The sequence below is a fragment of the Lycium ferocissimum genome, chromosome 7 (assembly GCF_029784015.1).
Source record: "Lycium ferocissimum isolate CSIRO_LF1 chromosome 7, AGI_CSIRO_Lferr_CH_V1, whole genome shotgun sequence".
Classification (NCBI taxonomy): domain Eukaryota; kingdom Viridiplantae; phylum Streptophyta; class Magnoliopsida; order Solanales; family Solanaceae; genus Lycium; species Lycium ferocissimum.
The window spans coordinates 28,430,862-28,444,006 of record NC_081348.1 but is presented as its reverse complement, the minus strand read 5'-3'; the positions used below and the strand labels follow the sequence as shown (position 1 = coordinate 28,444,006).

The 13,145-nt window shown below is 37.6% G+C and overlaps 2 protein-coding genes across 2 annotated transcripts in view; one reads left to right on the top strand and one right to left on the bottom strand.

Moving 5' to 3' along the window:
• Positions 1 to 7,551, top strand: part of LOC132062089 (uncharacterized) — a 14,798-nt gene extending 7,247 nt beyond the window's left edge. The window contains exons 7-14 of the mRNA XM_059454732.1: positions 332 to 350; positions 596 to 659; positions 761 to 882; positions 1,246 to 1,326; positions 1,755 to 1,892; positions 2,905 to 2,994; positions 6,440 to 6,493; positions 7,184 to 7,551. Coding sequence (XP_059310715.1) covers positions 332 to 350; positions 596 to 659; positions 761 to 882; positions 1,246 to 1,326; positions 1,755 to 1,892; positions 2,905 to 2,994; positions 6,440 to 6,493; positions 7,184 to 7,369 — 754 coding nt within the window. The 3' untranslated portion in view covers positions 7,370 to 7,551. The remainder of the gene's footprint in view (positions 1 to 331; positions 351 to 595; positions 660 to 760; positions 883 to 1,245; positions 1,327 to 1,754; positions 1,893 to 2,904; positions 2,995 to 6,439; positions 6,494 to 7,183) is intronic.
• A 978-nt stretch (positions 7,552 to 8,529) lies between these two features.
• On the bottom strand, positions 8,530 to 13,029 carry LOC132064169 (uncharacterized). The gene is made up of 5 exons (XM_059457068.1): positions 12,982 to 13,029; positions 10,898 to 11,587; positions 10,611 to 10,808; positions 8,978 to 9,069; positions 8,530 to 8,851 (listed from the first exon to the last, which is right to left on the bottom strand). Exons 2-4 carry the CDS (start codon positions 11,567 to 11,569, stop codon positions 9,049 to 9,051), a joined length of 891 nt encoding a protein of 296 aa, XP_059313051.1. The 5' UTR covers positions 11,570 to 11,587; positions 12,982 to 13,029; the 3' UTR covers positions 8,530 to 8,851; positions 8,978 to 9,048.
• Between the last annotated feature and the right edge of the window lie 116 nt (positions 13,030 to 13,145).

Sequence of the window (13,145 nt, the reverse complement as noted above, 5' to 3'; positions counted from 1 at the left end):
TATGATATTGATTTCAAAATTCCTCTAGTCAATGGAAGTTGGACTGTTGAAATCGAAAAGAGGTCTATATCTTGGTATGCTTATTCCAGTCTGTTATTTGTCATATTATGCTTTAATATAAGCTTAGTTAGTAAAAAAAAAAAAAAAAAAAAAAAAAAAAAAAAAAAGCTTAGTTAGTAGAAACTGCATATTCGTTACACAAATGGGAAATGTCTGCTAGAAAAGAGTCCTCATATTTACTTACCTCAATCCTATCTCTGGGTGAGCAAATCAATTATTCTGCGTAGCCAATATGAATTATTCTTCTATGAGATAAATCTTTGTAATGCAGATTTCCCCTTTGTTTATCTGTATTTTGGTCTGCTATTTACTCCCACTGATATCAAATTCTTAGTTTTAGATGGTATTTTAAGGTAGTATCCAGCATTTCCTGTGATTTCTTTTCGAGAAGTCTTTCCTTAGGCAACGCCATACTGCCACTAATGGCATATTCTTGAGTTTAGTTGTTTACTGGAAATATGCTGGTTTTTGCTTGATTTCTGAATAGTGCCTTATCATTCATATGTTCTTTTTTTGTCTTTTGGTTGATGAGCAGCCTGAAAAGGGAGGGAACACCCAGAGTATGAAAAATATGCATATATCAGGGTCTGAGAAAATAGGTAAATATATATATTTTCTTCAGCAGCTAGAATGTTGGAGAGACTTGGTCCTGGATCAGGGCTAGAGAATTAAGTCACTGTTACTTTTCTCTCAATTGCAGGGGCATCCTCAGTGGCTAAATTTGATCATAATGCGACTCCTGATACATTACATGGCATGGATGGTATGGGTCCTGATGATCATGATGAATCAGATAACTTTTCCGATATCGATGATGTAGAGGTGTGCTACTTCTTCTATGTTGGTTTTCATCTAGTAGGGATAACTCCACTGATCACATTCCTTGAATGTTTTCATAAAATATTTATGTCAGTCTAGATGCAAAAGCTGTGATTTTGTCGGATTTCATCCTGCTCTTTGTCGCGTGATAGTTAGCAAATCATAGTATGATACTACCTGACCCTGCTTTCATCCTTTGCTTAGAAGCATCATCCATAATAAGGGAACTAACATGTAATAGATACTGGAAATTAAGTAATTGCTCATTAAAGACTGTTATAATGGAATAAGTTGTATTTTCATGGGCATGTATTTCCTGGTTCACTAACTTGTCATGGCTGTTACCTATACCTGCATTGCTGTCAGGTTGATGGTTATCTTCACAATGAGCAGGAGAAGATCTACAAGAAGATCATTTGGGAAACAATGAACCGAGAATATCTTGAGGTGAATTAATTAATTTTTTGTATGAATCACCTATCACCATGTGAAGTCAGTGTGTAGATCGCAAGGTCCTATAGTGGTCTTAGGATTTATAAGTGCATAAGAAGTACTTGAATGAATGTCTTTGTTCTTGATACAATTGTCAGTTATAATAGAAATCTTGTTATGAATTTATGATAGATAATTTTCTTTTTGTTTTTCTTAATTAAGGATTTTTGATGATTTTTGGTCTCTTCTACTAAGTTGACTGCGGTTAAACAATGAGTCCTTTTCTATACTTTTGCTTCGTTTTGTTCATCTTCAGGATGATTGTGCTTATCACATAACAGTAGTCTGCACTAACTTCATTTAAAAAACAGTAGTCTCCACTCACTTTCTTATCTGCCTCTTCCTTCCTTCTTCTGAGTGAGCTTGCCGATCAATATTTGTAGGAACAAGCAGCCAAGGAAGCGGCTGCATTAGATGCCAAGAAGAAGTATGAGTCCAGATTTGCTAACTGTTCTGAGGATGTGCAAGAAGCACAGAGGATTGCTGCTGCTGCTGCTGCCAATGTTAAAAAATCACGAATGGTAATACTTTGAACTTATATTGAGTTTGTTACCGGTGAATATGGATTCTTAAAGTTTCAAGTTGAGGAACTAAGATACTACCGAAAAGAGCAACTTTGTTGATGTCAACAATCGTTAAGAATTGGATGTTTGTTAACATATGCAAACTCAGCAAATATTTGAAAATAACTTGCGTTTTCTCTTGTATTTCTAAGAACTCAGGGCCTGGGTACATGATCCAAAAGGACAAAAACATTCAGTTTCTTTTGATGGTCAAAATTTTGATATTGTTTCCAATACTCTTGCACCATAAGGGATATTTCTAGTTTCTTAGTAAGTTCATAAATGTTAATTGCCAATTTCGTCTGTTTTGGATAATCTTTGGTTAGTGATGCACCATTTTTATAATATAATAAAAAGGAATGGCAAGAATGGTCTGTGGTTGTGATATTTCTTATGCTTTTGATAGATCAAATCTTCTAATGCACTAATGGTACCAAAAACTTACATTTCCATCTGCAGGGTTGGCCTTCCATAATTTCTGCCAAACTGTATCTAACATTTCTTTACACCTAAAGTATCAAAGAACTCCTAGTCCTCCATATTAGATTTTCAGTTCCTTCAATTAATCATCTGTTCCTCTCTCTACAGACCATCCAAAATATGCCCAACGGTGCGATCAACCATGCACCTCTCCTTCTCTTCCCAATAGTGATCCTTTTCCAACTCGTTAGGCCTCTTATACTAAATCGTACCAAATACCAATTCTACGTGGACGGATGAGTAAGTAAAACTCCACAATCCGGTAAAAAGTAGGTGGGATCTGTCTTCCCCCGTCCAGCCTTCTTAAACTTACAACACCAACTGGCTACCACCTGTTCTCTCTTCCTTAAGTTACTTTGCCACAAGAATAGCACATGCATGTGACCTATCGCCAAAAAAAGTGTGTGCATGCGATATTTATTGTACACAGTACTTGCTCTAGAGGCCTCGTGGAATTAGCTTACACTTTGCTTTATTGTATCATCTGCAGGAAAAACAACAGAAAAGGGCTGCAGAACTGAAAAATTCCGGCCCGGCTAAATCAGCTGCAGAAGCTGCGAAGCAAATGTTAACTAAAAAGGTGCGTATGATAGAAGGGAAGAAACGTACAATCTTTAGCATTCTGGTTGCAGGGAACTCTGTGTTCTGGAGCTTCTTACTTTTTCCTTGTGTTCAGAATCCAAAAACTATACTCCCTCTGGTTCAAAAAGAGTGTCCACTTAGCCATTTGCAGACACCTTAAGAAATACTAACCCTCAGGCAAAAATAGGTAATTCGACTAAACTACCCCTAGTTAAATAGGTATTGGGATTTGGTCACTTAACACTTAACTAGGGCAAATCTAGAAAGTAAGGTTAATTCTTTCTTGATTTGGTAAGTAGACACTCTTTTTGAACCAAAAAATAAAGGGTAAGTAAGTGGACACTCTTTTTGAACCGGAGGGAGTAGTATCTTAATGAATCAATTATTTGTGGATTATGGATCTTCGTTGTTATCTGAAACCATAATTTCTAATATCTTCTGGAAGTTTGTCTCTGTTGCTCTATGTTTAGCCTCTACAATGTTGTTATATGCCCTGGACAAGTGAGAGAGTTTTGGAGGTTTGCAGTGTTTGAGGAACATATCTGATTCACAAATTATCAAATGTTTCTTGGAATCCTTTATTAATTTGAATGTCCACAAATTATCAAAATGTTTCTTGGAATCCTTTATTAATTTGTATGTATGCAGATTCGGATTATAGCTTTTTTTTCCTTCCAATTTATCGGAGTAAATTTAATGAAAATCCACACCATAACAAAGACATGCCATGCTAGCGAGAACTGAGAAGCCCTCTTTAAACATTTGGTGTTGGAATGAAATGAGCGTGAATAGAGCGAAATGGTTACAGAGGGTTTGTATAGCCAATCTTAACTAGTTTTGGATCAAGTTGTAGTTGCCTGATTGATTCCTCTTCCTCTACTTGTTTTGTTCGTTTGTTCATTCTCGTCGTTTAGGCAATGCTTTGTCTTCCTCCAACTGTAAAAAAGAAAGTGTCCATTGAGATTCTTTAACTTCTTTTCTTTGTCTCTGTCCATTGGTTCTGGAATAAGAGAACATAATTATGGGATGTGCAAGCACGCTAGGGCAGACAGTAAGAAATATCCGATGGTGTGGCTCACAGGATTCTGCTTTCAGGTGATACGGGTACTGCAGCTTATACATGGTAGTAAGTAAGTTGGAAACCTTTTCTTCAAAAGACCACTAGCTTTCAAGATAAGATAGAAAATGCATCAAAAAGATGGGTGAAAAGAAAGGTACTTACATGAGAAATAGAAAATTCTAGAGATACTAGGGATTTTCTTCCACATTGGTTCAGTAATTATGCATGTCTTGACCTTTTCTTCAAATGAACATGAACTTTCAAAATAAGATAGAAAATGCATAAAACAAGTGGATGAAAAGAAATGAACAATCCTAAGTAACAACAGTTCTAGACATACTATGGATTTTGTTCCACGCTGGTTCAATGCTTATGCATGGTTTGAGATTTGTAGTAGTAGAGAAGACATGCTCAAGCATTTTCAGGATGCTTGTAAATGAGAATCTTTTAGTGTTTCCTGTGTTTGTAGTTGCTGTAATCACTCCATTTACTGTTATAGATTTAGTCATCTTGCCTATAGATGTAGATTTTCTTGACTTCTCTTTGGTATACCATCTGGTATCTGGAGCCCACTGGCCCGATTAATCCAGATTAGCGCAGAGAGGAAATGCTCTCTACGAGGAGTTTTTCCATTCTGTTAGAATTCTAGCCCTTCCAGAGTGGTATCTCACTGATGGCTCGGGCCCCCCCGGAAGGAGGCCTTCTTCGCCTTCCACCTAAGCTGCGCAGGAAAGGCCCAAAGCCAATCCCAGGGAACAGTGAAGCTTCATAGGGTCTTTCTGTCCAGGTGCAGGTAGTCCGCATCTTCACAGACATGTCTATTTCACCGAGCCTCTCTCCGAGACAGTGCCCAGATCGTTACGCCTTTCGTGCTGGTCGGAACTTACCCGACAAGGAATTTCGCTACCTTAGGACCGTTATAGTTACGGCCGCCGTTCACCGGGGCTTCGGTCGCCGGCTCCCCTATCATCAGATCACCAACTTCCTTGACCTTCCGGCACTGGGCAGGCGTCAGCCCCCATACATAGTCTTACGACTTTGCGGAGACCTGTGTTTTTGGTAAAATAGTCGCCCGGGCCTGGTCACTGCGACCCCCTTTGTGAGGAGGCACCCCTTCTCCCGAAGTTACGGGGCTATTTTGCCGAGTTCCTTAGAGAGAGTTGTCTCGCCCCCCTAGGTATTCTGTACCTACCCACCTGTGTCGGTTTCGGGTACAGGTACCCTCTTGCTCAAAGTCGTTCGAGCTTTTCCTGGGAGTATCTCTCTACGAGGAGTTTTTCCATTCTCAGGGCTCGAACAACTTGAGACATTTGGTTAAGGGTGGAGGGGTCTCATTTATCCCACCACACTCCTTGGTGGTGACTTCTCATTGTTAGGCATAGGGGCAGGTCCAGAATTTCAAGAGGACGAGTGCACTATTGCGAAGAAGTGAATCCAGGATTTAAATTTGACTTGTTCAATATTTGGGTTGTCACCATTGAACCCAACACACTTTTGAAATCATAGGTCCAAATTTTTTTTAAAAAAATCTTAGTAAGATTACGTATGTATGTACTCCGTGTCGAAAATGTTGGTATCTAGGCATGATATCAATTTGATTGTATGCTTACATCCTTCACTGCTACTAGTTTTAGTATAGACGTCTGATTTAATTATATAAATTTTATGATGAAAGGAGAATAGGGTTTCCAATGTGTCGGACTTGGAAATTTTAAAAGAATAAATTAAACAAATAAAGAAAGAAAATGTAGTTAATTAAAACGCAAAAAGGGACACTAAACATACCCGTCCCCCATTGGTGGGCCCAATTCCAAAAGAAAACGAAAAAGCGGCAAGGCAAAAGTGGGATTTGAGCACCCGACCTCACAAATAGAGGTGCGCCCAATAGCAGTTGCATTACATGAGTATTTGAGCTTGGGTTAGATTCTTTTGTAGAAATATAACATTGTTATACATGGTCTAGAGAGGAGAGCATTGGTGCACATGAACCCATGCCTCACACAGAGATCCGCCACTGCTTAGGCATCAGTTTCGTAGACTTCAGCTTTGCTGAGACTGCAGACTTGCAGTGTGTTTCAGTTTTTCTTGTTGTTGAATGTTAGGTTTTCTCAATTTCAACATTTCTGTCACTTTTGGCTAAATTTGGTAGGTTTTAAGGATCGCAAATGAGCTTGCAAGTCCATTCACCTACATGAAACTGAATATAGGCCCATTCAAAAAGTTCTAGTTTCTTCCCATTGGTCTCAACCAGTTCTTGGCCTCTTTGTCTTATGTTTGTAACTTGTGTTGCATGGTATATCTTCCTGTTTGCATGAAATAATATTCATCAGATTTATCGGTTGTGTCGTTTGCCACTTATGCTGCTTTATATCATGTGATGCAGAGGCTGAGCTCTAAGATCAACTACGATGTGCTAGAGAAGCTTTTTGATGAGTCTGTATGTGCTTCTCCTACTCCAAAAATTCTTGAGAATTCCTTTATATCTTCTGCTGTTACTTTCAGTTTTGCTCAGATGTCAATTCCTTAAGCAGAGTATTGTTTTCTCAATTTCGGAAAATCTTCAGTTTTGACCTCATTTTATATATATATATATATATACACACACACACACGGTATCCTGGGCGTTGGGGCCTGGATGAAGATAGCTGGTGTTTGAGACATCATTATGCATAATGTTTGGATATTTAAGAAATTGGGAAGAAATTAAATAATAAAAACTAAATTATGCTGTATCAAAATATTGTAGGATATCTTCATCTTTTCCATTTCTACTGCTGCTCAATTTATGATCACTGGGAACTGCATGTGAGAAACTCTACTATTACACTCACAGGATCTGTATCCTAAGATATAAATTGTTCTATCCTCTTTAAAGGGAACTGAGTTACAGTTTCTTGCAAACATACATGTCCATCGTCATAAAATTAGAAAGAATAAGAAACCTTGAAATCACTCCAAGTCCTAGTAGAAAGTCAGAACTAGATCAGAATTCCTGTAGCGCCCCGAAATGTGATAGGCGCAGGATGTGCATGTAATCATCTATAGGACAAATTACACGAATCCTTTGGATTTATTGCTGTCATCTCCATAAATATGTTTTAACTCATGGTCATATTTATTTATGCAGGGACCTGAGAACCCCAAGAAAACTCGACATGTGGATGATTTAACTGATGATAACGGGGTAAAGAGCGACAAAATTGATCCGGAAATAGACGAGACTTACGAAGAAGCATTTGGCGAGGATGTGCAGTATGATGAGGACGTTGGAGGATATGACTTTGACCAACACTATAATTATGATGATTATTAAATTAATCTGTATTCGATATGGCTGGTTTCCCGTTAGATATAGCGGATACAAGATGTCAGATAGCACATTTCCGTTCACTTGTATTAGGAATTGTTAGGTCCTTATAGCTAATTGCGTCTGAACGTTATTTTTGTTTTAAAATTATCATTGATTAATAATAAGTGTGTCAATTTTGCTCGTGAGGTCTTATTCCATTCTTTCTTATAATTGAAAGTTTGCACAATTCTGCATTACTGAAGTTGAAATGCCTCCCTCTCCATTAACGAGCAGAGATGTAAAGAGAACGACCAACGACTTCAAATACATGTCTTTGGCGTAACAAAGGAGCAAGGTTGGTAAACTTTGAGGTGGCATCTGGACATGGTGAAAAGAGCAAAATGGCCAAATGTTGTGATTTTACATTAATAATAAGTAGTTTAAACAATTGTTATAAAAAAATCTGAAGGGAGGTCTTAATTTTCTGGACATGGTGTAAAGCTATTGTTACGAGGTCAAACATGAAGGGACGTCTTAATTTTCTGAGAACATTTCTAGTTTTCAAAATGCTAAAAAGTGTCTCCGTTTAAAATCTGGAGATCTAAATCCGCATTTCCAATCTGCTGAAACATAGTAGACATTGAAATACTTTACTTTTAACAAAAGAGAAGAAAAGTACAGGGACCATAGAACCATTATCTTCCACAGTATGCTTGGTCTCACATAGTACTTGTAACTTTTCCATACGTCTAAATCTTTACACTGTTCAAATAAGAAACGTGTAGGATAGCATGCTAGTTCTGTAATCTAGACGACAAATGGTGCTAAAACTCGAGCAGGTCTGTTTAAAAAAAAAATTGCCTCAAAAGAGACTCCACAGAAGAAAGGATTCCTCTTTCATAACTAGAAAACCTCCGAGGGTTAGTGGCTCGACTCAAAGCTCGTCAATAATGAGCCCACAACACCACCACCACCACCCTTTTCTACTTAAGTATAAGGTTTTTGTCTGCGACAGAATTCGAGCTTGTGTACACATCACTAGACTAAAGCCTTGAGGCAACGAAAAAGGACTTTTTCACATATTCTAAGTGGTAATGCTGTATATTCTTAGTTCTTGAAAGATAATCATTTTTACGGGGTAACGGAAAGGAAAGACTCAATTTGCTAACTTGGGCACCTGCAACTAAATCAGGAAATCTTTTTCATCGAACTTAAAAAGAAAAAGTGGTGACGATCTAAATACAGAACACTGCTAAACACAGCAGAATCCAAAACTTACATTAACATACAGTACATGCATGACTTAACGCCCCCCAATTTAGTCTGCCATGTTGCAAGTTCTCTGAAAAATGATGAATCCATGGCACACTTATGTGATTTGTATTGTAAACACTATGTACAGAATATCAGCCATTGCACAACGTGAAGATAAATCTCTCCTCCACCCAATCTTGTTACAGGATTCTCATCGTACATTCTCAACAAAGTACAGGTCAGACGACAAACCTGATTCAGAGAGACCAGCAAAAAAGAAATTTATCTTGCCAGAATCATAATCTCAAACGGCTACAGATGGCTAAAATATGAAAGTAAGATATGAACAAGATAAAATGCTACTTATTAAATTCCTACCACTTCTTTCTCTGTGACAACATAGAAATCGTAATCATGTCAGCACTTGAAATTGATGAAGCTTCCGCGTGCTATTTCTTCCTTTGAGCAGCCTGTGATAAGTAAACCATATTTGTAAGTGACTTCCCAAGAAATACATTTATGATGGAATAAAATGAGCAGAAAATTTTCTTTCTAAGATATAGACGTAACAAGAAATGAATAATAGTAAAAAGAGATGAAAATGAAGCAATTTGTAGCAATAACAGTAACAATACCATAAAGGACATGTAGAAACGAGAAACTCTCAAGGCTACCCAATCTGTCCTCCTTTCTTTTCCCTTCCATTTTTCAGTACAAGCATGGATATTTTCTTTCAGAGCACCAGCCAAGTTGCATCGCATCTCAAAATTAGTTAATAAATGTAAAGAGTGGAAATCCAATTGATGGCGTATAGCTGATTCGGTTGCGTTTCAATTCATTCACGCACATCTAGAGTCTAACCCTCCAAACATACTAACAATGAGCAGTCAAGCACATAATAAGTTCTCTTATGACAAATTTTTTGTTATTTTCAGTTTCAAAAGTAGGCGGATAGTAGGTCCGACCTTCTCTCCACTTAAGTACAAGAATTGGTTCACCGATTAGGACCGAACTCATGCACCTACCACACATTCCACGCTATATACTATCTTTAATGATCAACCAATACCCTACAGGCTACGGGTGTCCAGGACAGATTGCACACACAATCAGGAAATTGTCAACTGACACCAGCCAGACATTGTTGTTCTAATGTTTCTAACTCTACGTGATAAACTCCCCAAGGAAGGACTATAATGCTTGAGATACCTTTTCTGGATAGAGACCTTTTTTGGACAGATAATATTGGATGGTCACCAAGAAGATGATGGATCTCTAGTTTAGAGCAGTGGAAGTAATGGAAAGTCCAATGTTCAATCATTTTTTTTTTTTTTTTTTAATGGTGGTGCTAGACCTTAATTTGACCTATTATAGATTTATTCAGCTTCTAGCCACAACATATGGTGGTGCTAGACCTTAATTTGACCTATTATAGATTTATTTAGCTTCTAGCCACAACTTTAGGATAAGTGGATAAGGAAACTCGGATAAATATTTCGGTGTTAATATTACCTATTGTCTCTTTAACAACTAGTAGCAGAATCAGATTTTTATAAAGTCAATGCAGCTACTGAACAGTTAAAACCAACCTACTGTAATACTTCCTTCCACCACTCCAAGTCAAGCCCTATTAGATTTCCTCAGCAGAAAACATTCATACATAGTACATACTACTTACTTCTTAACAGAATTTAAGGATACCTAACTGAGCCAGAAAACTTCCCTAAGGATTTAAGCCATGACAAAAGAACTACTTTTGCCGGAAGCTCAAAGGCATAACTTCGAAAACATTTTACAAATTGAAAAACATCCTCATAGTAACATATGCAATTACCACTGTTAATAAGATTAACTATTGGTAATTTTCAACCCAAGATGCATATTCAGAAGGATTTTAACTTAATATAACAAAGTAAGATAGAATATTCCTATTTGCTACTTCATTACAATATTCAGCTTTGTAATGAAGGACATATCAGAATGTAAAATAACAGTTTCAAGCAGTTCATACCTTTCTCATTTTTTCTAATACTGAGTCTTCAAATTTCTGGTATCCAGCACCTACAAGATTACTCAAACTTGGGCCCTCAGGTTCCCCATTTGTCTCAGCGTTAAAAAATGGAGATGGCATTGGAGGCTGGACTGGTTGGAGAGGCACAATTAAGAGAGGATTTGATAGATCCCCCAAGACATTTCCACAAGAAGCTTTCTGAAAAAAAAAAAAAAGGCGTTACTAAGGTATTACAAACAACACAGCTGATCCATTAAAATCAGTACTCAATTTCATAAAGTACATACAGCTGCGTCCTTAGATGACATGACAACAAGAGCTGAGCCTTTCTTCTTAGAACTCTTGATTACTACATCTTCAACCTCACCAAACTCACTAAACAACTCTCTCAGTCTTTCGGAAGTATAATCTGCACCGATCTTCTCCCAAGATACCTTAAGCACTTTTTCCTTGTCTACACTACTCCCCTTGCCTTCTGTACTCTCCTTAGTACTTACATGTGCCTCTTTCTGTGAAGGATCTGTAGCAGTAGAAACTTTCCTTGAATGCATTGCACGAATTCGAGCAATCTCCTCTTTAAGTTTTCTAGCAATTCGTTCCTCCTCTTCTCGAGCTAGAACGCTGGCATCAGGTGAAAAAGCAGCACGCTCTCTTGCATCAAGATCTGACACCATCTTTCTACGCTTTGAATCTTGCTGTGATTGGCGTTGGATCTTCTCACGCTTCACGCGAAGTAGATCATCAAATAACTTCCTAGCTTTCTCATCCTTGAGAATCTCGTATGAAGTTTTTAGCTTTTGAAAGTTCAAGTGAGCATTTGGATCATCGAGCCTCTTGTCTGGATGCAACTCTAATGCTTTCTTTTTATAGGCTTTAGATATGTCTTTTTCAGAAAGTTTGGCCCCTTCCTCACCCGAGGGTAAATCCAAAACAGCATAATGATCAACTTCAGTATCCATTTTCTACCGAAGTTTGAACTGTGCAACAAATTCAAACCAACTACATCAGAAAAATTATGATATTCAAACTGCAAACCAAAATAAAATGACTACCCTAAATTTTCGAGATAGATTTTAGCTAACTAAGGAGAGACTGCTCCAATGAATCATGCATAGATCAATAAAGGTACCATCGAGCAGTTAGAACCGCTAGGCAAGTTCTATTGGTGCGAATCATGTCACTGATTCTAATCCCAAGTTTATAGATATTACAATAAAGCATAAGAAATGAATTCACTCGGAAAGATTATAAAAGGATACATGGAATTAAATAACATAATTGAAAAACCCTTAGTGAACAGTATTATAAACTCAAAAGCAGCTTCAGTCCAGAACTTCAATAAGCTTTATGCATATTAGTATTATAAGATATTCGTAACAGGAAAAGATTTGAATAGGAATATTGATGCAAGACAAGAATTAGCCACAACTTCAAGAATTGCAAAGGTCATAGGTTGTAAGGCAACACTAAGTTGTTAATGTTAGTTCATTCACTGAGGCGGATATAATAGAAATGGAAAATGTCCAAATTTCCTCCTACACAATCAGACTTTCGCTAAATTGGCAACAAAAGTACCCTCGTTGTTACCCTTTCATATCATATTTTCCCTTTTTCTCCAACTCATCAAATGAAATCCTAACCGCCATTCATCACCATCCATGAAGGTTCACACGTAGATGACGCGTTGAAACACACGTGTCTAAACAAACACACGTTTGAACCACTTCAGCCAAACAATACCAAATCCAACACACATTGACCCAGAAGCCCATGCTCATGACGTGCATCCAACCCTCCAGACAAAAATTATCCCAAATTCCAGAAGATTTGTAAACCCCCTTCTCAACTCCTCCTCAGAGGCGGATGTATTGAGTAAGCTAAGGGTTCATACAGTGACTTTGGCTCAGACCTCGTATATATTTTACAAAATTCACTTAATAAGTACAAATACTCCCTCTGCCCCAATTTATGTGTCCCAAAAAGAATGATACTACATTTTTATAATTTAACTAAAAATGAAATGATTTACAGCCACGCAAATATCTTGTTTTTTAACCTAAGTTTCAAACGTCTTTCTTTCTTAAACTATGTGCCTAGTCAAACTAAATTGGGACGGAAGGAGTAATAGTTTTGAAATCCAGTAAATCAATTGGGTTGTGGTAGTAACTTTGGCTGAAGACTTATCAATATCAAAATCACATCTTTTTTCTAGAAATAAGATACGAAGCCCAGCGCAAACAACTAAAAAAACCTAAGGTTACATAAGCAAATTGGGGGAAAAGAACAATAAGAAGTTGAAAAAGTAATTGAAGAGTAAAATTAGATGATTTTCGCATTTAAAAAGGGGGATTTAAACTTTAAAATAACTTACCTGTAGCCTCTACAACTCGGAGCAATAGGGCCACACCGGAAAGTGGGGATATGCCGCCGGTGAGGAAGACTATGTAATACTAATAGACTGGTTGGTCTGTTATTGGGCCTTCACCAATGCGAGTCGCTTTCGCGGGCTCACAAATATATATATTAGAGGGCAAT